At 38.7% G+C, this 22,446-nt stretch overlaps 1 protein-coding gene across 2 annotated transcripts; it reads right to left on the reverse strand.

The window, feature by feature from the left end:
* Positions 1 to 346: 346 nt before the first annotated feature.
* Positions 347 to 20,845, reverse strand: igf1 (insulin-like growth factor 1). 2 transcript variants are annotated; one of them, XM_030150202.1, is made up of 5 exons: positions 20,463 to 20,829; positions 18,954 to 19,113; positions 6,403 to 6,659; positions 4,387 to 4,422; positions 347 to 3,676 (listed from the first exon to the last, which is right to left on the reverse strand). In XM_030150202.1, the coding sequence occupies exons 1-5, from the start codon at positions 20,508 to 20,510 to the stop codon at positions 3,617 to 3,619; spliced, it is 561 nt and encodes a 186-aa protein (XP_030006062.1). In that variant the 5' UTR covers positions 20,511 to 20,829; the 3' UTR covers positions 347 to 3,616. The 2 variants fall into 2 exon arrangements, with proteins under 2 accessions (XP_030006062.1, XP_030006063.1); XM_030150203.1 differs by lacking the exon at positions 4,387 to 4,422 and having other exon boundaries at positions 20,463 to 20,845.
* Positions 20,846 to 22,446: the final 1,601 nt, after the last annotated feature.

Here is a 22,446-nt window from a genome sequence, read left to right on the forward strand (position 1 = left end):
ACAAAACTCTGCTTCACAAGTGTCTTTTGCTTATGTATGAATAAACAGGGTTTCCCATAAAAGCCATATAGATTTGTAGTTTTCTGCTTCGTAATGGGGAGAGTAACATCTTTACAGGAGGATGTTTTACAACTGTATGAACACTCTGCATCAAAGAACTCTCCAGCCATTTCTGTGATGTTGACAAGTGGTTTATTCAGCAGGAATGGTGAACAATTTTGTCAGTATTTTTTTTCTACAGAAGGCAATCAAGCACCATAAATAACAGCGCTGTAATCAAACAGTTTCTTGGACAGTGAGCTTACGGAAGTAGCTTCTCTTTAAACACTTCACAGAGTCATGAAAGTCTCATTAACTCCCACATTTTCAACTTTATTCATTATTTCACACAAATGACAAACAAAAATGTCTGAATGATTCCTAGTGAGACGGTTTGAACTTGGTTGCTGTGGCTTTCTTCACTGCTGCTCCAAATATAACACATATAATAACAAACTTCACTTCAGCTCACATTACTATTTATTACACAAGCTGTATTTCAGGTACCAGAGACAGTGTGTGAAGGGCGAATTGTAGCTGCAGTGCAGTTCAGACAGGGATGGCATCACTTAATATTTAATGAATTGGTCATAACTTTACTTCATGACATAACATTGCTGAGTGAAGCTTATTCTCATCAAAGTCTTTGGTTTTGTATAGTACATCTGAAGACCTAGTGATGTTTTCTCATTCCAGTCACCAGGTGGACTGATGAGAAAATTTGCAAGAACAGACATAAAAGCACAAAATTCAAATTCCCATTTGAAAACCTTGAGTATTATAGATTAAAAAAACACGTTGAGAAAACATGATTTACTCCAGAGAGCTGCTAAGAAATCTTTTGAACAAAGTAAATTAAAACTCCTGGCTTATTCTTAAAGTGAGACCATGTAACTTTTAAAAACACAAGTGTGATAAACATGCCATTGCTGCTATAAGTGTTCCTGTACGATATGTATTATATGCTAGCTAATTTTAGCAACCTTTAGCTTGCAATGAATTGCAACTTTTTGGGCTCTGTGCTACTTTTTGCAACATTAAGCTATGTTATAGCATACTTCAGATTATTATAATCGTGTTTTAAAGCAATTGTCTGTTTAAATATGCTTAAATTTACATTTAGTTTTAATGTTCTATTATACTGCAATTACCATTTGTGTTCACAGAGTTTCCTTTTTAGTAAAAGTTACGTAGTCTCGCTTTAAGTGATTTTAAATGGTCAACACCTTAGCTTCGAGTGAGATGCATGTACACATACATCTCAGGACAGACAAAAGCATACCATGACTTTTAACAATCTCAATACAATTGGAAGAATCACAGTTCACAGTACTTTTGTCAAGTTTTTTTTTTTTTTTTTTTTTTTTTTTTTTGGCATAAGGGATCTATATTGAGAAAATAATTTAAAAACAGTAGAAAAAATAGCATTTTGCCTTCTTGGGACCATAACATGGTATTTTATTTTTTTTCTCCATGCATTCACAGATTTCACACAGATACATTTACTCGCTTACACTACTACCTTATTGAAACAGCTTACAAATAAAAACACTATTAAATGGTGGCCACAAGGCTGTGCAAAAGGGAAGACCTCCAATATAAGCCCTGCCATATGTCTGTCTTAGCCATTTCTTGCAAGTAACAAACTACAAAATAGCACCATTATACAGTGGATAGGATTCTTAATACAGTTTTGTTATATGAAACCATCATGTACAATGAATGATAGTAATGCATAGGTTAACATAAATGGGAGTACTGTTTGATTATACACAGACAGAGGAGGCAGAGCCAGAGAAAAGATGTCTCAGGGCTTTATGCAATAGCACGACTGTATATCTGCATGGGGGCTTGTACAAACAGCCATTACTGTCAGTGCACATGCAAGATGTTCTCAGAATTTGATAGAGATATTGTGTGTACGTGATCATTGCTCAGTTACACAACTGCTATTTAGATTGTGGGCACTTTGCATGTGTGTGTTTACTGATGGACTGTGTAGTGTCTCACATCTCTGGAGTACATGTAATTTTGGTTTGCAATATTTACCAAATCGTTTAAACTGGTGGACTTTGCCACAGGTGTTGTCAAGATTTATTGCAGTTGCCATATTAGCAGGCAATGCAGTCCATGTGAAAACTGCAGTACCAAAGTTATGAGACTCGCTAAATAAATCACAGGCCAAGCCTGTTCAATCATTAAACTTTCTCATCTATTTGGCTATTGTTAGAGCCCCCCTGTCTTGCTTTAGGCTTCAGTATTGACAGACTTACGAACATTTTAACGTAGCTTAACTGTTAGTTTTGAAAGAAAACATAAAGATATTTGCCAAGATACTATGTTACTGGCTTTAGCTGATTCTGGTGGGTTATTTGAAGAGCCGACTTCCTGTGACTAGATCTTCATGACTCAAACAAACTTAAACACAGGCCTCTGCTCAGATTCAGATGTTGATCACTGGTGGGTAAAAAAAAAAGTTTTGGCAATAGTGCTGACAAGCGGAAAGGATGCAGAAAACAGACCTTTTGCCTGATTGTTGGTTTTTGACTTATTCCACTGATTTATGCCAAATGCACTTTGGATCCACTGAATGACCCATTTTGACAATCAAACATGCATCAGTGACTGGCCAAAAAACCTTAATTCAATTTTGCTCCTGGTTAATATGTTCTACTGCTTTCAAAAACAAGCAAAAGCACAGTCTTATTTTTGTAGTCCTGCACTTCCCACCTTTAATAAAATCCCCTGTAATGGTGCTTGCTCTGTTGTTACAGAAGTGTTTGGATTGTATGCACAGTCCTCAGGTTATCCACACTTCCTGAGGCTTATGAGGGATTTGGATCAGACTCAAACCTGCTAGGGACTCCATTTAGACAGAAGAACCCTGACTTGAATTTAATCATTCAAATGTAGGGATTCCATTTGGGCTCAAGGTAAAATAACAACAACTGTGTTTCGTGCCCTACAATGAACCACCACGTCTCGTCTGTAAAACAAACCTTGTTTTTACTTTTTAAAAATATCCCCAGTAATGCATGGTGCATAAATCATTTGTACTCTAAAGGTAAGATGAGATTCTGACTGGGATAGTAACATGTGACCGGTGACAAAGTATCCTGTCTTACCAAAGGAGTAAATGAATCCACTGTCAGAGTTACAGGATTTACCTCCACAAAGTTCAGGGGACAGGATGGACCACTGATTCACATACACACTCTGCTGCTCTGTGATTGGCTGAAGCCCAGATCCGTTCCCACCTTCCTGGAGCCAGGTGATGCTGCAGCTCACACATGGAGGTATAATAAGCTCTTGTTCGTGTCTCAGCAGCTAAACTAGTCTGTTACATTGCGTTAACAAAGAATTCCTCCCGATATGGAATGGTGCAGTGTATAAAATAATCACAAGATCCCTCGTCAAACCCTTTAACAACTCTTAGCTCATTTTGAAGAGCTTTTTTGGACCACTGTTATATCCTCTTTCTTTTGTTTTACAGTGAACCATTCCACAGGGGTACCAGGTAAGGCCGCTCCCTTCTCTTTTCTCAAGTCGCCGGGCATTTTGTCCATTCGCTCCTTCTCTACATTCTGTAATTTCTGCCCCCTGTGTTGCCTCGACTTGAATTTTTCTGATGCACCTCCTGCAAGAAAACGAAAGCACATTTTGAGACATACATATACCACAGGTAGATTTAATATAAAGTGTGCAAGTTTGGGTCTCTGAAATCTGTGCTTGTGTCAAAAAATACACAGCTATACTTCTGAAGATGAAAACAAAAACTGAAGAAGAAATTAAAAGGATGGTCTATGCAACATTCACAGTGCAATGCAATCCACAAATGAACAAACAGAAGAGGGATGTCACTGCTCAAGTGCACAGACACACTAAAACGTGGTATGCGTGCTTCATCCTCCAACCTCCGTATGGTGAGATGCCAGAATTTCAGCACATAATGTACAGTAGCAGAGTGGAGATTCTGCCTGGGGAGCATGAGTGCCACTGGCTCTACCACAAAAACCACTTAGTTCCCTCTCCTGCTAATGGTTTTCTTTTTTAAGAGAAGGGTAAAAAGCACACGGTCGAATCTTAAAAGGATCACACTCTTGCAGGTTGGCAACTTGAGGATGAAACAGAGTCTGCATTTAGACCTCACAGTTTTCTTTCTTTGGCCAAGAGATTAAGATTTAAGAAAGAATGACAAACCTCCCTCTTTCCAAAATAAAACTTGTTCTCCTTTTGAAGCTCTTAAAGATGTCAGAGTGGAGGTTTCATGTTTGATAGATGTTTCAGGGAGGTAATAATCCAAAATTACAACAAAATTAGGTGAAATATATCCATTTGCATGCATACCTTAAAGGATGAATGACTATGTCCATGTAAAGGTCTCTGTGGGAGGAAAACGAAACCACTTAAGTTGGATTCATTTCTCTTGCTTTACAGTAATCTGCCTGCTATTGTACCGACTGACCTCTTTGACATTTTCAGACTTACTTTATTTATTTTGAGAGCTTGAAAAGGATATCAATACCACTCTCGTGTTGTGTTTCCTTAATACTAAAAAGGTCATAAGGTTATTCCTACATGAAGACCAAAGGATACAGTTAGCCTAGTTCTGTCTGAAGATAATGATCAATTATGTAAGATTTGACTTTAATTAACAATATTAGCCTTGTTTGGAGGATCTCCAGTGTTTCCTCGGGGATGTTTTCTGATAATTCAGGAACTTCAGATGTGAAACTACAGTGCTGAGCATTTTTGATTGTTTGGCCACTTTTTCCAAACCCTGCAGCTGAAAATGTAGCTTTTCATAGTAATTCAACACATTAATAAGAAGTGTGTGACAGACAGGCTGAAGACAAAGTCCAGCCTAAAACACATGTATACACAGTTTGTGTGGTCACACACAATGATTACTCATAAAAACTAACAAACATGCTTGTATGCGATGCAAAGTTAAGCTAACTGGCTCCTGAAATATACTTGAGAGTGGTATCATCCATCTCGTCTGACTCTCAGCAACAAATCAAATATGAATATTATCTTACATTTTAAAATATAAACATACAATTGTGTGAAAAAGAAAGTACATCCTCCTTGAATTCTATGAGTTTACATATCAGGATATAATAAAAACTCATTTGGCCTTTACTAGGTTTTAAAATCGTTTAAATCTAACCTCAAGTGTAAAACAACACAGAAGAAATTAAAAAACAGAGCCAAAATGGAGGGACAGCATATGTACCGCTACATCCTATTGTTCATTAGCTTATTGAACCAGCTTCAGTAGCATACACTGAAGTCATAGTTTTCTGTATCTCACTCTGTCTCTCACATCGTTGGGAAGAAATTTTGTCCGATTCTTCTTTACAATGTTACTTCAGTGCACTGAGGTTTGTTTATACATAGCTCTCTTACGGTCCCACCACAGAATTTCAGTCAGTTGGAAGTCCTGACTTTGACTGAGCCAGTCAACAACCTAAATGTTTTCTGTTTTACTCATTTTGTGTAGATTTACTGATGTCCTTGGGATCACTGTCCAGTTGCATAGTTTACATAGTTTTGGCCAAGCTTTAGCTTTGACTGATTTTTGTAACATTCTCCTTCCAACCCTTCCTGACAAAACTGAACAACACACTTGTTCAGTCTTTTTATAATTGCACTGTTATGACCTTTAATATTTAACGTGTTAACTGAGGCCTGTAGAATCTGAGATGTAGGTATTTTGCAGTTTCTCTGTGCAGTGAACAGCTTGACTTTGGAGTGAATTTGCTTCCACTTCTAGCAATATTGCAACTATCTTCAGTGTTTTCCGCTTGTGGCTAATTTTTCTCACTATAGGATGATGGCCTTCATATTGTGTGGAAATGGGTTTGAACCCTTCCAAGAGTGATGGGCAGCAACAATAGCTTCTCCAAGATCATTGCTGTAGCATTTCTTCTTCTTGGTGTTGTGTTAAGACACACCTGAGTGCTTCAGACAAGTAAACTGGCAAAACTTCTAATTTACAGGAGTGGTCAGACTTGATGTTGCTCAATAAATCAAGTGTAGTTGCTTAGCAGGACCTGGCCAATACTCTTAAGAGGTATGGGTTTTATTTTTGTTATGTAACTAAAGGAACAGTGGAATCTATTATGTGTTGTTTTACACTTGAGGTTAGATTTAAATAATTTTAGAACCTGTTAATGTGATTTTTTTCATTATGCCGTGACAAGTAACACCACAGAATCCACAGAGTGCGTACTTTCTTTCTCTCATGACTGTACAAGCTCTGGTGTAAGTTGTCAAAACGTGAATCCTATCATCTGTTTTCAACCACATTTCCTGAGGATTAAACCTTTGAGTGTATCTGTTCAGTGCCATGCTCACCTTTTTGTTTTTTGTCTTGTCTGGCTGCTGTGCTGTCCTACGCTCTGTGCCCTTGTCCACTTTGTGCCCTGCAGTACTAACCTTAGGTGCTCTCGGCATGTCTGTGTGGCGCTGTGCACGCACAGAGCGGGGTGGCTTGCTAGTCTTGGCAGGTGCACAGTACATCTCCAGGCGCCGCAGCTCACAGCTTTGGAAGCAACACTCATCCACAATGCCACGTGACCGGCGTGCGTTGGGGCCATAGCCTGCTGGTTTACCTGTTTGACAAGAACAGCAGTATGAATTAGAAAAGGATTGAACTGCAGCATAGGTGATACAACTATAGACAGTAAATAAATACTGAATGAACGCTCTGTGATGCCACCATTGGTTTGGGAAGTGCAATTTCAAATGCACAACATAGCCAGCGATATTTATACAAAAGACAATAGACTTCCCTCTTGCCTCTCTCACTGTTGTTGAAAACAACTAATTCAGTTGTTTAGTCTGATGTCACCAAGCTGCAAAACTCATCTCTGGGTCTTAACAATCAACGCTGGTCGGGCCTGAAGGCTCATTTCTTGTTTAGGTTCATATTCAGTTGAGCCTCAGAAGGGGCTAAATAAATTGTTGACATGACTTGTTACTTTATTTAACTTCCCCTGAACTGACCGACAAATGAAATATATATGTCCAGTGCCAACTTTGTTCTCATTCATGTAAGAATTATAAATTTGTTTATCAGTATAATCCACTTTCTCTCCTCTTAATCCTCACATGCTTTGTGGTACAGACGAATGAACAACAGTTGACCCAAAAAGGATGTCACTGATTTACAACCGGAGTATCTCAAGCCTCAATCACTTGTATTACTGTGAGCCAATCGTATCAGTTCCTTGACATTGCCAAACCTTCTCATACTATTTACAACACAGTCTTCTGGTAGAGCAGAGTGGATGTCTTGGCTGTGATGAGAGAGATTACTGACATTTGTGGTGAGACTGATTATTTTGACTTTTGATGTTGATATTATATAGAAAAATATGGATATAGAAATCCAGATGTGTCTATTGGACACACAGTAGAGCTTCCATAAATAGGCCTGGCCTGTTAAAATGCTTCAATCTTGCTACACATCTCACAAAATGATCATTTTGTTAATGTTAAATCTTATCGGGTGGCATTGTAATTTGATAGTCTATGAATAGAATATAAAGATCTTCACAGAGGTCATCTGGTTGTTATGGAAGACACAGTTTTCACAAAAATTTCAGCACCTTATTACTGTAAATGCTAACCCATGCAGTTGTATTTGATTTCATTATGTGAAAGCTGTGAACAGTACAAACTCACTAATAACAGCTGCCTGAGCTAATTATCAGAGTAGCTGGTAGATCATAAAGTTTATATTAAAACTAACATCAGCTAGTGCCACTTATGTTACGCCACTTATTGCAGTTTAGTAGCAGTAAACATCATGACAGTCTTGTTACTGTATTTCAATTAACACAACTACAGCAAAAGGGCCTACAAGGGAAAAAAAGTTCAATTCAGTAAACTAAAGCTCTGAAGGTATGACTCTGCAGCCAAGCTAATGTGAGTAAAGCACAAACAGCATGGGACACACTCATGGCACACACCTTTCAATCTCAATGGTCACTTCATTAATAAGGCTGGACTTTTTGGCTTGAGCTTTGTAACAGTTCAATCCCTGTACAGTTGTCACAGAACTAAACTATACACTCTAAGAAATCATTCATGGGGGTTAGTAAGTTATGCTTAAAATCAAGAATTCTACTTAAAAATTTAAGTTTGTTACATGTACACATTGTAATCAGTTGATAAGTTATTTTATTAAGTTGGTCTATATGAAAAATAAGGGAAACAGTCTTAGTAACATATCGATTTTGAACAGACATTTCTGCCTTTAACTTAACAAAGAAGTATATTAAGTTAGTACAGCTTAAAAATCTTGTAAGCTTCCTCTAAAAGCTGAGTACAAAGCTGATGTGCCTGGATATGTTTTGCTGACAGACCACACCTACTTCAAGAAATGGAGGGAAGCACAGAAAAAAAAGGGAGAAACACGATTTTGCACAGAACTTTACCAAACTTTAAGGCTTGATAGAATTTAGCTTTGTTCCTGCAACAGTAGTTTTAATTTTTCAAGGACTGAATAATACACATTTTGCTCCTTTCTAATTTAAAATTGTAGTGTATATTGTGGCGTGTTTGCCGCATTGCATTGTGGACATTGGGTATATTGTTGAAAATGTGTTATTTTATGTGCAGGGGTTCAGCAGGGTTGTGGTGTTGGTGTTAATTTTGAGTTAATTTGTGCGTGCTAATGTTTATTGGCCTTTTTGTGCTTATTTTTGTATTTTTATAGAACTGCACCATGAGTAAGAGCCATAACCCAAACGATGCCTTTCCTGTTTATTGACATCTATATATATATTGTTCAATGTAACCCCTCACTGCTTAATGAGTATAACTTAGTGTTTGCAATAGAATGGGAATAACAACATTGTGTACAATTGAGATATTAACATGCAGACAGATCTAGTAATTGAGATGCATAGAGAAATTAGCAGTATGATCATATACCTGGAATTTCTATGTGGAATTTGTCCTGACATGCAGAGATAAGTTAGGACAACTCAAAAAATTAAGGTAACTACTTGTATGGACATTTTTGAGAACATTAAAAGTAAAACAATAAGTCAGTATAACTAAATGGAGTAGTTTTTACACAATTAAAATTAAGTTGGTTCGAGTTAATTAAGCTTGTAGAGTAAAAAGCAAATCATGTTGTTTGTACTAAAGTAATAGAGTTTACCTAATTAGACAAGTCTTGTGGCATTTAAGCAATTATGGCCGAGTTGAAATAACTTAAAAAGATTAATGGAAATTGTTACATCAATTTTTTTTTACATTGAGTCAACTTATCATTTTTTAGAGTGTAGACACCAAAACGATTCTTTGTACCAGGCTATAAATATCTTTATTTCAGCTTTTAAGTTATCTATTTTGACATGGGGTCTACATGAATAGACTCCCTTTCGGAGCCAGCCCCCCAGTGGGCATCCAGTTTACTGCAGATTTTGATACACCCACATTGGCTTAACTTTTCACCCCAGATGTTACCACTTGGACTCCCTTTCATTCATTGTTCAAACAAACAGCATTTCTGTATAAATTCAGCTTTGGTAATTTAATTTAATTTTCTTTTCCATTCCAGTGCTTTGTATTGGTTTGCAGAATTCATCAATCTAATTGTGGCTTGTCATATGGCTGATTCTTCTAATATATGAACAACCTTAATGACATGGATTTCTTCCGTGTAGAATTTACAGTGTATCATATTGCACACAGTGAATCTTTTTTGGCAGAGTTTTCTTGTAAAAAGCAGGTCACAGTCACCAAAGTGTTGAGAATATCATGCTCAGCCATTTTGGCCCAGGTATCTTTTACACAGAGGTCCATCCAGTGAGGCCAAACCACAAGGCCTCTGGGCCCAATCACCCTGCAAGGAAAAGCCAGGTTGGCTTTGCAGCCACACCCCTGTTGGCGATACCCCACTGTTCATTTACGTTTTCATTTGGTCAGACTGAGCATCCTGAAGGTTAACTCAGAGAACATAGATGATAATAAAAACAGAGGCATGATGCACCTTTCACGCAAAACAAGTTGAGCTGAGGAAGTTGAGGAATATACATCGAGAAATATAACTTAAATAAATAGTTAAAAGACTATTTAGGGACCACATCAACTTACCATGAGGCTAATACCCACTTCCTTTTTTCAATTCCCCAACCCCCCCAAAACCCACCCTCTTTTGGTGGCCTTTAGAAAAACTCTGACTCTCCATTTACAATTCCCTACTCACCTTGAGCAATATAGCCCTGATGGGCTTTTCCCTGTTACCAAATGAAATAATAATAATTTAATATGGCATTTACAAGGAGGAAATGCCTTTCCCTCTCAGACTTAATAGCTCTTGGCTCACAAGCCTGCCAGTGCTGACAAAGTGCATTAACTTCTGCTCTCTGTCTGCCTTGTCCTGACAATATTGTTTTGGACCGAGAGCAGGTTTAATTCAGAAACAGAGGCATCCTTCTCCCTCAAGACACCCCCAGACACAGGGCAGGGTGGAAGCTAATGGAGGTGTGAATGAGACGGAAGAAAGAAGCACAGGGAGATGCTTCTGGTTTGCACATCAGGTAGAATGATGCTAAAAATACACTGTGCACCTGCATTATTCAGGGAGCAGAGACTGGATTTACCCAGATCTGAAACTCTCCAGAGTGATAGAGAAATGAGCAATTTAACATTGCACATATCTTTATATAATATATTAAGGTATTCAAAATTGTTAACATTTTGAATAATATTCAAAATGTTAACAATTTACAGTTTTACACATTTTATCATTGAATTTAGTATGTTTTAATTCATTCTTTCCAGTGCTTTCATTCATTGACCAGATAAAATCTGCAGTTTATTTTCCCTGTGGTGTGTATCTGTGGGACTGCACTTGGGAGTTACATGAACACCTGATATCTAAAAAAGTTACAGAGAGACAAATATGAGGTTGAATTTTGGCTGGTGATTATATAATAATAGCTGAAAGCCAAAGAGGGGCTCTGCCTCGAAGCCTGGTCTGTTTTTCAGTCCCTCCCAATAAAGCCTTGCAAATTAACATCCGCTATTATTCTCAAAATAGCTTGCAACCCTGCTGCACAAACAGCTGGAAGGGAGAGAAAAATCAGTTGGCACCGGTTGTAACATGTAGGATAATCAGCTCAGGCAGGTTGGGGAAAAACACGGATATAATAATCAGGTCTAAAGCTTTGGAAGGTTTTAAATGTTTCACTTCCATGGATAACTGCTATAATCCCTCTTAAACAAAGAGTTGTTTTCTGTGACTGTTGTTAAACAAATAAGGGTAAACAATATTTTTGCCAGAGCTTCCAACCACACAGTACTTGGTGTTTATATTGGACTCTAGAGGGAGGATGCATGGATGATACATGACGACAAACGTGTGTGTCATGTCATGTAAGGTGATGTATCAGGTTTTAAGTGTCTTAGTCGTTATGACAAGCTAATGTACCGTGATTCTGGTCTTATGTAGATAATTTATTATGCTCAAAAATATTAATGAGACCTGCTTTTCTCCAAGCAAAGAGCATTTCAGAGGTACTTTCCCAGAGTGATACTGAATTGAGCATTCCTCTTAATGATTTACTTTAATCAAGCTCCTAGCATTCCTGTTATATTTTAGTATTTACTAATAGTTTCATTTGATGCCTCTGCACTTCTCCAGCTAACATCACTGGTTTGGTGTTTGACAGGCGGAGCACACACTGTTCATTCCTCTAAGGAACAGCACTGCATAGAGATGGCTGGATTCTCCCATTTTAGAGTGGCACAGAAAGCATCTGAGTTTTACAGCTTGGTCATGGTTAATAAAAACCAGTGGATTCTTGGAGCCTCTGCACTGCTCTTCCTGCGAAGTGTCAGGCAGTTTACAGCTGGGCAGGGACTATAAGAGCTGCTAAAGTACTGGAAACTAGCTCTTTATCACTGGTACCACAAAGAGTTTATGGCAAGAATGAAGTGTTCCTCACACTATTGTGTGGTGACACCAGAATATGTGCTACTAGACTGAAAGTGTGGCGAATGAATCATTGAAGGAAGATGATTTGTCAACAGCATCATTGTTTAGATACTGAATTTGAATCTATGTCTGTGTAAATCTTACATGTGTTCGGTGTACAGTTGAAAAAAAATAAGTTTTGTATTAACATATTTGCAGGATTAAAATGCTGGATATCAGATGATATTTTGCCATTAAGGAAGTTTGGCAAGTTTTTCCAATATCACCATTATAAAAAGGATTTTTATTCCTTGCATTAACACAGGTTCATTATTTTTTTCTGTCTTTTTTTAAAAATTTGCATTTATAATGCTTTTAATGGCAGCATATTTTACCAAATCTTTTCTTCTGTTTTTGACTCTTGTTACTGTCAGCCTGTAAAAAGCACCATAGAAATCCATTTTCTGTGTTCACCTGGTAGGATGTGGAACTGTTACTGTGATGAATCGGAAAATCATATTTTTGATGCACTTTACTAACTTTTAAGGTCGCAACCAAAGACTAATCATTCCGTTGAGAGGGTTTGTTTTGATAATTCTAAAGTGTTTAGTCTAAAAGATATTTCATAAGTCTCAGGAGACTGGGACCATAAAACTGTAATCTTTTTGCTTTTGATTATCAAGATAGTTGAAGATGTTTCTGATTGACAAGTAGATCAATTAATCATTGCAGTCCTGCACAAGTGAAGTTGACAAAGGAGTCAGTTTTGAGCTTTTCACAGAGTAAAACTAAAATCAAAGGTCTGAGGAGATTAACTATGTGCAAGATAGAATGTGCCAGCCAGGTTCAGGATATCAGCTACAAACCTTGGTGATCTCTGCACACATGCAACTAGATATATCTTCCTCTTTCTTTGTAGATGACCCATGTTATGCAACTGGATAAAACTGATGAAAAGTTTCAAAGGTAAGTTACTGTTTAGTCCTATGTGTCCTAAAATCCCTTGTGTCTCAGCTTCACCTAATGTACCACTCTAAATTTAGAGGACGCCTGCCTGTCCTTTTCATGAGATGCCTCTTTGTTCTGCTGTGTAGTAATTCACAGAAGGGTCGGAGATTTTTAGTTCAGGTCTTAATGGGAAAACGACACCTTTTTCGTGGCGATAGAGAGGACACAGGAGGTCTTTCTTCAGATCTCAGTGCCTTCCGCTGTGTTCAGGTCCAGCGTAAAACTAGGGAGGGAGGGAAGGGGGCTGATCATCCTGTAATCCACATAATCCCCTGCTGCTGAGGGACAAGGGCTAGCTGTGTGCATGTGTGTTTGCGTGCATGCCTTTGAGCGTGCATGCATGTGACGTGCTGTTTATACATTCTACCTCTCTCTCCAGCTTCAGCAGCTTTGAATAAAATTGACAGGGACAAACACTGAAAAGGAAGTCTCATCACTGGCTACTATAAGCAACTCACTCCCTTCTTTGTTTTTTAACCTTCTTTAAGTCAAACATCACTGGTACAATCCAAAATCACACCTGAAAAATAAATCGCATCTGACTTTTGGACTGATTTATGAAATAAAACTTCATTGACTCAACATTACCAGTCAGCTAAAAACATGGACAATATCTCTTCTTGTTTGCCGCGCCAAAATCAGTAGCAGTAACATAAAAGGTCACACTCATTCTTGATGGTGGACATTTCAGCATGAACCAAAAGCTTAGCTACTTAGCACCTACTCTTTAGCCAAAAAAACTCCCTAAACACATCTGATTCATGGATTGAACATGCCATTCCAATCACCCCATGGTCTTTCCTGCTAAAGCACTACAAACACAACTGAAGATTTCTAGGTCAGGCTAATAATTGGAAAAACTGACTATGGTTTGGATGTTTTTTGTTTTTTTTTTCAGTTTCTTAGACTGCAGTTTCATTATCCTAAAAAAAAAAAGAATTTCCACCAACTGGCATTTAGCATTTCTATCAGGGTAGGAACTTTAAGATACATTACCAGTGACATGTGTAAGGTGGATTGGCAGAGGCACTCTCACCACAGAAAGTTCACTGTCATTGCAACACTGTTTGTAGACACATTATCAGTCAGAGTCCTGCCAAGTTCAACACGGCCAGTCTGGAGGGGAAGAGTTCAGGGAAGGGAGTTTGCCTCCTTTGGCCAAGCTGTTACTCTGCCCAATCCTATAGATGAACAGCCCAAATGGATTCTCCAGATATTTTACATAAGCAGCCACTGGTACATGTGGCGACCAAAAGAGAGGAAAGAGAAATGGAACAACACCTACTAGAACATGAGAGAGCAAGAGAAACTGAGGAAGACAGGGAGATGCATATTTTCCAATTCACAGCACCCTGCTGCTCAAACCTCATCGTCTTTTCAGAAAAAGGATGGAGTGTTCATGAAATACACCTCTTTTTCAACACAGGAAAATGTGGCATTGATAGATGGATGCAGTGCTGTTCAGTGACTGCTCTGTGTAAGGTAATGCGGGAAAGACAAACACATTCCTAGTACCACAAAAAGGTCTGTTCCTGTTTAAGAACTGTATCCATGCATAAGGATCCATGAGCGATATTGGCCTCCATTCAACACTTTTTATGAAACGAATATGGACAGCAGCACTACATTTCTGTATCCTATGCTATCAGTAGCCAACACTTCATCAAATTCTTACATCATCCAATCTCTAGACACTTTCATACCTTGTCAAAATCTTAAACATTTCATTTACTTCAAACTACAGCTGCATCTACTTTATATGGGCTCATTTATAAACTTTCACAATATGACGTTTTAACAAGAGTGAAAATGGTCAAAATGTTAAAGTTAATGTTAACATTATCTATGAAAAGGATGTCCAAGCTCAGTTGGTGTTTAGGGTTTTGATCCTCGCGTTACACAGAAGCTTTAACCACAAACAAAAGAAACAGATGCCTAAGCAGAATCCAAAAATAAAGACAGATGACTCAGAACAAATCAATAAAAATCACGAGTAATCGGCAAGCTTTCAGCCCTGCTAGCCCAGGATCTTTTGTTGTCTCTTTTCCTAAGTGAAGAAAACATCATCATTTGTATAACATAATTTGTGCGTTCACAGACAACCCAAAGACCAAAAAGTCTCACGGGCTGAAAACTGGCAATCGAGTTGGCTGTCATGGCCGCTTCACAGCATGTGAGTTTTGCCAGCAGCATCTGGACGAACAAGACTCGCAGCTTAACAGCAGCTTGGGAGTTCTCCAACAACTCTCTGGCAAAGTGTGTACAAAAAGCCTGATGCAAAGAATGATGTTGACTGGTCCTGGAAAAGCTGCATGCTGCGGTGGAAGAATGTGGCAGCGGGATGGTGTGGAGCACTAGCAAGGTGCATGGAGAATTTATTGCCAGAGAGAAGGTTCAGAATGAAGGATTCTACAATAAACCTGTTTTACATTCAAACATATTCTGAAATGGTCTTTGCAAATGGGTTGAAATAAATGCCAAAAATATTAATACAAGACGAGAAGTTTTGTTAAGAAATAAGCTGCTAGATAAGGTGAGAATCAGAGTCACAGTTAAGGTTAGATTAACTTCTGGTTTGTGCCAGGTCTCAAGCTGAAACCATCTTCACTTTCACATGCTTACTTTCTGACTTGGGCAACATGGTGGTGTAGTGGATAGCACTGTCGCCTCATGAAGATCCTGGGTTCGATTCCAACACCAAGACCCCAAGACCTGTGTGGAGTTTGTATGTTCTCCCTGTGTTTGTGTGGGTACTCTCCGGGTAGTCCAGCGTCCTCCCACCATCCGAAAACATGCACTGATAGGTTAATTGGTTAAGCTAAACTGTCCATAGGTGTGAATGTGAGAACTGTGACTGGGTGTTTGGCTCTACATGTCAGCCCCTGCAACTGGCAACACAGCCAGGGTGAGCCCCGCCTTTACCCATAGGTAGCTGGGATAGGCTCCAGCAACTCCACAACCCTCTCAAGGATAAAGCGGTTCAGACGATTAATTTCTGACTTCCTGCAAATATTTTCCTGTCCATACTGAACACATATTCATCTCTTTTCCTATGAGGATGCCCTTGCCCTTTGTTCTGTGCAGGACAGGTTATTTATTTGGTTGAAGCAGAAGACCAAACAGAAACCACAATCTCTGAGGCACCAAAGAACAGTGTGTAAAATACATCTCGTTCACCTCGTCAGACATTTTTGCAGAGGGTATTTGTTGCTAACACAGCTGCTGTGTGAAACAGTGTGGTAGGTTTTGCAAAAGTAATGGACCATATATCAATCAGATGAAGAAGATGAAACACATGCAGTATAGTCTGCTATAAATTACACTGCTGAGTGTACATCAGGCCTTCAAACCTTATGAAAATTGTAGACTTGGCTTTAAGATACAGATTCAGTTGATATTATGTGCTACAGGTGCCCTGCGATGAACTGGCGACTTGTCCAGGGTGTACCCTGCCTTCGCCCCTATGTAGCTGGGATAGGCTCCAAGCAACTCCCGTGACCCTAGTGAGGATAAAGCGGGTTCAGAAAATGAATGAATGAATGAATGTGCTACAGGTTGCAAGTCTCAATCTGCTAACTAGGCAACCATGACTGTCACACACTTAAGAATGCATATGCTGTACATAACAGGTTTGTAGAAAAAGTTGTTTTTGTAAATAATAGTGTAATCCATTGTCCTACTGGGGTCTGCTTTAAAGGTGCTGTGTTTAGAATTAAGGGGATCTATTAATAGAAGTGCAACATAATGCATAATAATTTGTGTTTTCTTTACCATAGAATGAACCTCTAATAGCTACTGGCAGAGCAGATTCTCTTTTACAGTTTGCTATGTTTGTAGTAGGCCAGGGATTATTCAGGTAAAAAAGCCCTAAACATAAAAACTGTGGAACTTTAATAAGAGCTGATACTATAAAATCTCTTACTTCATGTTAAGTGAAACACTCACAAGTAACATTAAAAGTAAATAATGACTTAATAAAAAGGATTGAGCACCATCAACCGGTGACCAAATGAAAGATGATGACAGAGAAACATGACATACTTCAGTGAATTTGTGAATCACTGTAAACATGTTGAAAGAGGTCAACAGAACATATAACATCGGCATAGCCATCTTAAAATGGACACACTATATACTGTTCACTTTAGGGCTAAAATGTTAAAGCAGTCATCCAAATAAGCTGTTGTGTATAAATTTAACCATGTTTTTATGTGTAAATATGGAAGGAAATCAGAACTGTGTGTAAAGAAGCAAAAAGTCATATCTTACTGTTAAAGATGGAGACTGGACAAAGGTTTTCCACAGTGTACCAAGCTAAGATTATGTTTAACTGTATTTAAATAAAGTCACAGAGGTATGTTCATGATTTGACTCAATATAACTTTGTGGTAATGTAATGAAAGATGTCATGTGTTATAAGAGTGCATTAGGAGCAGTGAGACGGCCTCTCTGGACACAGCTGAAAAGAGCCAAAGTGAAGAAACAATAATTTGTTTAATGTATATATTGTTAAAATACTCCGTGTACTTTTTCATAACAGTCACGGTAATCTAGTAGGCAATACGAAGATTATTAGATCATGTACAGGAAAGAGGACATGGGAAACTGGGGCAAAGAGAGGGAATAACATGCAACAAATGTCTCCCAGATAGAAACTGGGGATATTACAGTTTATAATCGCCACTCAAATAGAGGCCACCACGAATATTAATAATATGTGGTCTATAAACATGCTATTAGGTTACCGTGTAAATATATGGCATCAGTTTACTTGTATTGTTGCACACTGGCCACTACATTACTCCTCTTGCTGCACAGAGACCTGTATTTAAAGACTGGGCCCCTCCTGGCCCCTAGCCTTCTATCAGTCACCAAGTTGTTTTGAAAAGACATATCTAAAACCATTCTAGGTTCAGGTTTAGGGGAAAGCAATCAATTACTGGAAAAGAGAACAACTGCAAATGTACTATAGATGCTGCTGATTTCCCACAGAAATCTTATATCTTCTTCTTCTTCTTCTCTTTTTGAAATTGGCAGCTGACAAAGTCTACCACATGTGGAAAATGTTTCATAACTTTGGGCCTGAACCAAAGCATTAATAATGGATTGTTATGTTAAAGCTGCACAGGAGTCAGAGGGACAGTGAATTACTATAAAAATGTTACAATGGCTTTTGGAAAGTTGCAGTAGTCCTTCAGAACAGTTGGTGCAAATTGATTCAACTGATTGGATATCAGCCAAAGAAAGATAAATAATGAGGTTGTACATTCACAGCTCTTTCCAGAATGAATGTATGAGCCAGTTCTGCTGCTAATGGACAGTTGTACTGCTTTTTTCTGACAGTAAACTCAGAATGCACCTCAGAAACACTGGCTACTGGTGGAATATCACACTTAGCCATAGTAGCTTCATATATCCTTTGCTGTTCTGGTCTAGGTTGTACCCTCAATGGAAAATCAGAGATTTAAATCCTGGATTCATAGTAGAGGGTTTTCTTTGAGTAGCTTTCCTTTCTCTGGTGGAAAAACCAAAAAAAAAAACTTTACTGTATATACTATATATACTTTACTGCAATGTTTAGCTTCTACCCCTCCTCATTCTACTATAGAGTCATCCAAATGTCACTTACAGCCCTTTCCTCATGGGCAAAACTACAATTTGCCACAAACATTACAGTCAGTCTTAATCAGTATGTAGTTCATCTAAGATTGCATGTTCAGAAACTTGACTTGAGTCATTTTAAACAAATGCATATGGATGAGTGCAGCCTAGTACAAGAAAACCTGAAATGGTCAAAGAGGAATGAATGAAAGGAGAAATAGAGAGAAAAGGAACATTAATGCAGGGAAAGTCAAGACAAGATGTCAAACTGGCTGCTTTTTTATTTATGAGCCTCCTGGAGGTGGAGAGCTCTGGGACAGATACAGCCAACCTTTATGAATAAATAAAAAGGTGCACTTACTGAAATAAAAGCCTCTATCTCCACACACAAACTGCAGCGTGTCGACCAGCTCCGCCCCGCACAGGGTCTCTGGCCCCGCCCCTGTTGCCGTCGGAGTCAGGGTGAGGACGCACAGCAGTAGTGAGAGGGTGTGGCTACAGGAGATACAGCACATCGCACTCTGCGCAGAGAGAGAGAGGGAGAGCTTAACAATTTCACTGCTGCTAAAGACAGAGCATTATCACAGACAGATTTGCAATAAATCAGAAACCTGACCAAGACAAGTCACAGTGTCAAAGTAATCTGTCTTTTATTGCAGGCCCCTTAGTTGAACAATTTTGCTTAGAATGCCTGTGCCTTGCTCAAGTGCGTTTTGGTGCAAGTGCATTTGGTACATGTAAGGATTAAAATCAGGAGTGTTACAGCTGGTTTATTCCAGTTTTCCCCTTTTTTAAACATGGGGGGAAAAAAGAGAAAAAGTGGCCAGATGGTAACTTTACAGGGTTTTTGGGAGGTGGAGGAAAATGAATTAAATCCAAACTTTCAAGCTGGTGCCAGAGTCAAAGAGGAGGCTGCAGGCTCAGATGCTCCGGAACGCCGGCGCGCAAAGGAGTTGAGCGCGTCCAAAGTGAAATCACATTTCTGCTTATCATACCACTACTCACTCCTGATACACATCCTTATAACTGAATGCTTTTCCAGGCAGATTAATGCATTCTCTTATTTCAATGATCCCTGACTAAAGAGCAATTAAAATGAGCATTTCCTCTGTGCCAAAAAACCGCTGTCAAGTCATTATTGCGCACAGAAGCAAAAAAAGCATTAAAAATTCAAAAAGCAGAATAAACCATGCAAAAAGCGCCAGTGATCTTTCCGATCCAAAATGTGAGATGGAAAACGGCTCTCTCGCCAAACCCAGCAGAGGAAGCTGAGTGGGCCAAATATACATAATAAGTAGAATAAACACAGCACATTATCATGTTCATCACAAACTCAAGCACACGGTCATTGCAACCTTAAGAACTTCATGTAAGCTAAAGCTCTTCTCTGTTAACACTGCAGTCTCATCTTAGATATTTGCCACTTAATCATGCAGACTCAGCAGTAAATCACTTTGGAAGTTGCAGAGCTGCATTCGGGCTTTCTGGTGAAAAAGAGCGCAGGGCGCACAGAAGGTGTGTGGGGATGAAAATCCATTCATCCGAGCCTGGAACTCATGCACGATTCACGTCAGGATATCCAAAAGAAAAAGTCAGTTTAAGCAGAACGAGGCAAGCTCTTTTTATCTGGAGAGAAAATCACCAAGTCATGCAAGACAGAACTGCTCACTAACTGTAAACGTGAGGGACAAAAAAAATCGGAATAAATCCACATTTGTCATGCGTTTAAAAGCAGTAAAATCTAAATGAGCGATGCAAAATTCTTGATGTAATTTCATTTTAAACAAGGTAAGGATGCTCAGTGCAAACAGTGAGCAAGTGAAGAAACAAGGTGATAATCTATAGTGTCAAAGGAAATCAGGTAAGTTACCTTGAAGACATCACATAAATGCCACTGAAAGGAAAGAGCGCTAGACATCCCCACGGGTCTCCGCAAGACAAAGCCCGGCGAAAATGAACTTGTTTGAAGTCATTAAAAAACGGGGAGAAAGAGGATGAGATGCGGGCAATGTCACATCTCAATATTCTGACTTTGTTCCATTGCGCAGGCTCGTTTTGGAGAAGTGAGATTTAGCGAACAGGAGACGGATTTAGAGAGAAAATCCCTCACATTTATCTACATTACACAGACATTTTCAACAGGAAACAGCTGGGGCAGCATTTGCCTCCTACTCGTCCAAAGTTATTCATTAAGGATTTTGGGCACATATTCAAATAACGTCATTTCTCTTTTTTTCTTAGAACGGGATTGAATTTTGATCTCTCTAAGACTTGGTTAGTAGTTCAGATCAAGATAGAAAACCCATGCTGCCTCACCAGCAGCAACTCACACTGTTTTATGCACTAAAAGCACATAGAGGAGAAGTTAGGGTAAGCTGGAGATACTAATAGAACTGCATGATGCTTGTGCGTAATTTGGCACCGCGTAAAAACAGTCGGTCTACACAAATTTTGATTTGACTAACAGTAAAATAAATTATTAAAATCATTTTTCCACTTAGTCACCACTGTGCTAGTTGTTTCAGTACCTAATAAAATGCTTAATAAAAAGCTGAATACATGTGAACCGTTGTGAATATGGAAAAATGTGGGACTTTTATTGTAATACAGTGCAAATATCAGCCAACGATAACCAGAAACCTTCATCTGATGTAAAAACTCTCACATTTTCGTCTCTGTGCAGGGATTTGAATACGTTTCTCCACTTTGGCACAGCAATTTCTTGTCTGCAAGTGCTCCAGTTTCTGTCAATAGAACAGGATTTCTGGAAATGATAAATGATGATTGATAGCCTACATGATGATCAATTCATGAGTTGTTGGACTGATGAGAAAAGTGAGCATTTTCATATATATTTTTTATATTTCAGATGTCAGTCAGTCTAGGGACTTAACTTGAGAGAAGTTCTGACAGCACGGTGGAGAAGTAAACCTGGCACGATAAAGTGAGTGTACCACTCTTCCCTCTGTGTCAGAGTAAAAAACAGCAGTGTCAGTCCACAGCTTCATGCGAGGGCTTAAAGAGAGTTGCTTTCATCCAGGACATCAACACTGATCCAATCACTAAACATGAGATCAGAGCAGTGACCCAATCATAAAACAGGACAGCAGCACGTATTACAGGGTGCACTGAGAGTGTATTTAAACGCATCTGAGGCAAGGTTGGCTCCAAAGGGACCCGACGCTTTAAGACACGCATCCCTTATGGTTGTTTAGGTAAAGTGGGTTAAAAGCATCCACCATCAAATGTCCTCATCTGACACAGACAGCTTTGAATCACACTCTTTAGCACCACTTTTAGATAGATAGATAGATAGATAGATAGATAGATAGATAGATAGATAGATAGATAGATAGATAGATAGATAGATAGATAGATAGATAGATAGATAGATAGATAGATAGATAGATAGATAGATAGATAGATAGATAGATAGATAGATAGATAGATAGATGGGGGGGGGGCTGAGATGCCATTATTCACTCTGCTTATCTTAAACGTTTATCGATTTGTTGTTTTAAATGTGACACAGTTTTAGAAAACTACAATACTGATTTAAGCCTATATATTGCATTGACAGACATTGCAACAGCTACTGAAACCATTATTCTTCATGAAGTGAAACCATGCTTTGGACTACTTCTTCTTTCTTCCTGTATGTGCACAGCAATGCAGACACAGATGTTTAATGTCACTACTTTGCAATATCCAGCAGTCAGAAATAGATACTGTGATGAAAGAAATGAACAAACTCAGAATCATATGATTCAAATGGATTGGACCTGGTTCTTAAAAACTGGCGATCCAAAAAGCATCATAAACCAAAAAGACTGACAGCCACTGAACTCAATGAC

This window comes from Sphaeramia orbicularis, chromosome 12 (assembly GCF_902148855.1).
Source record: "Sphaeramia orbicularis chromosome 12, fSphaOr1.1, whole genome shotgun sequence".
Classification (NCBI taxonomy): domain Eukaryota; kingdom Metazoa; phylum Chordata; class Actinopteri; order Kurtiformes; family Apogonidae; genus Sphaeramia; species Sphaeramia orbicularis.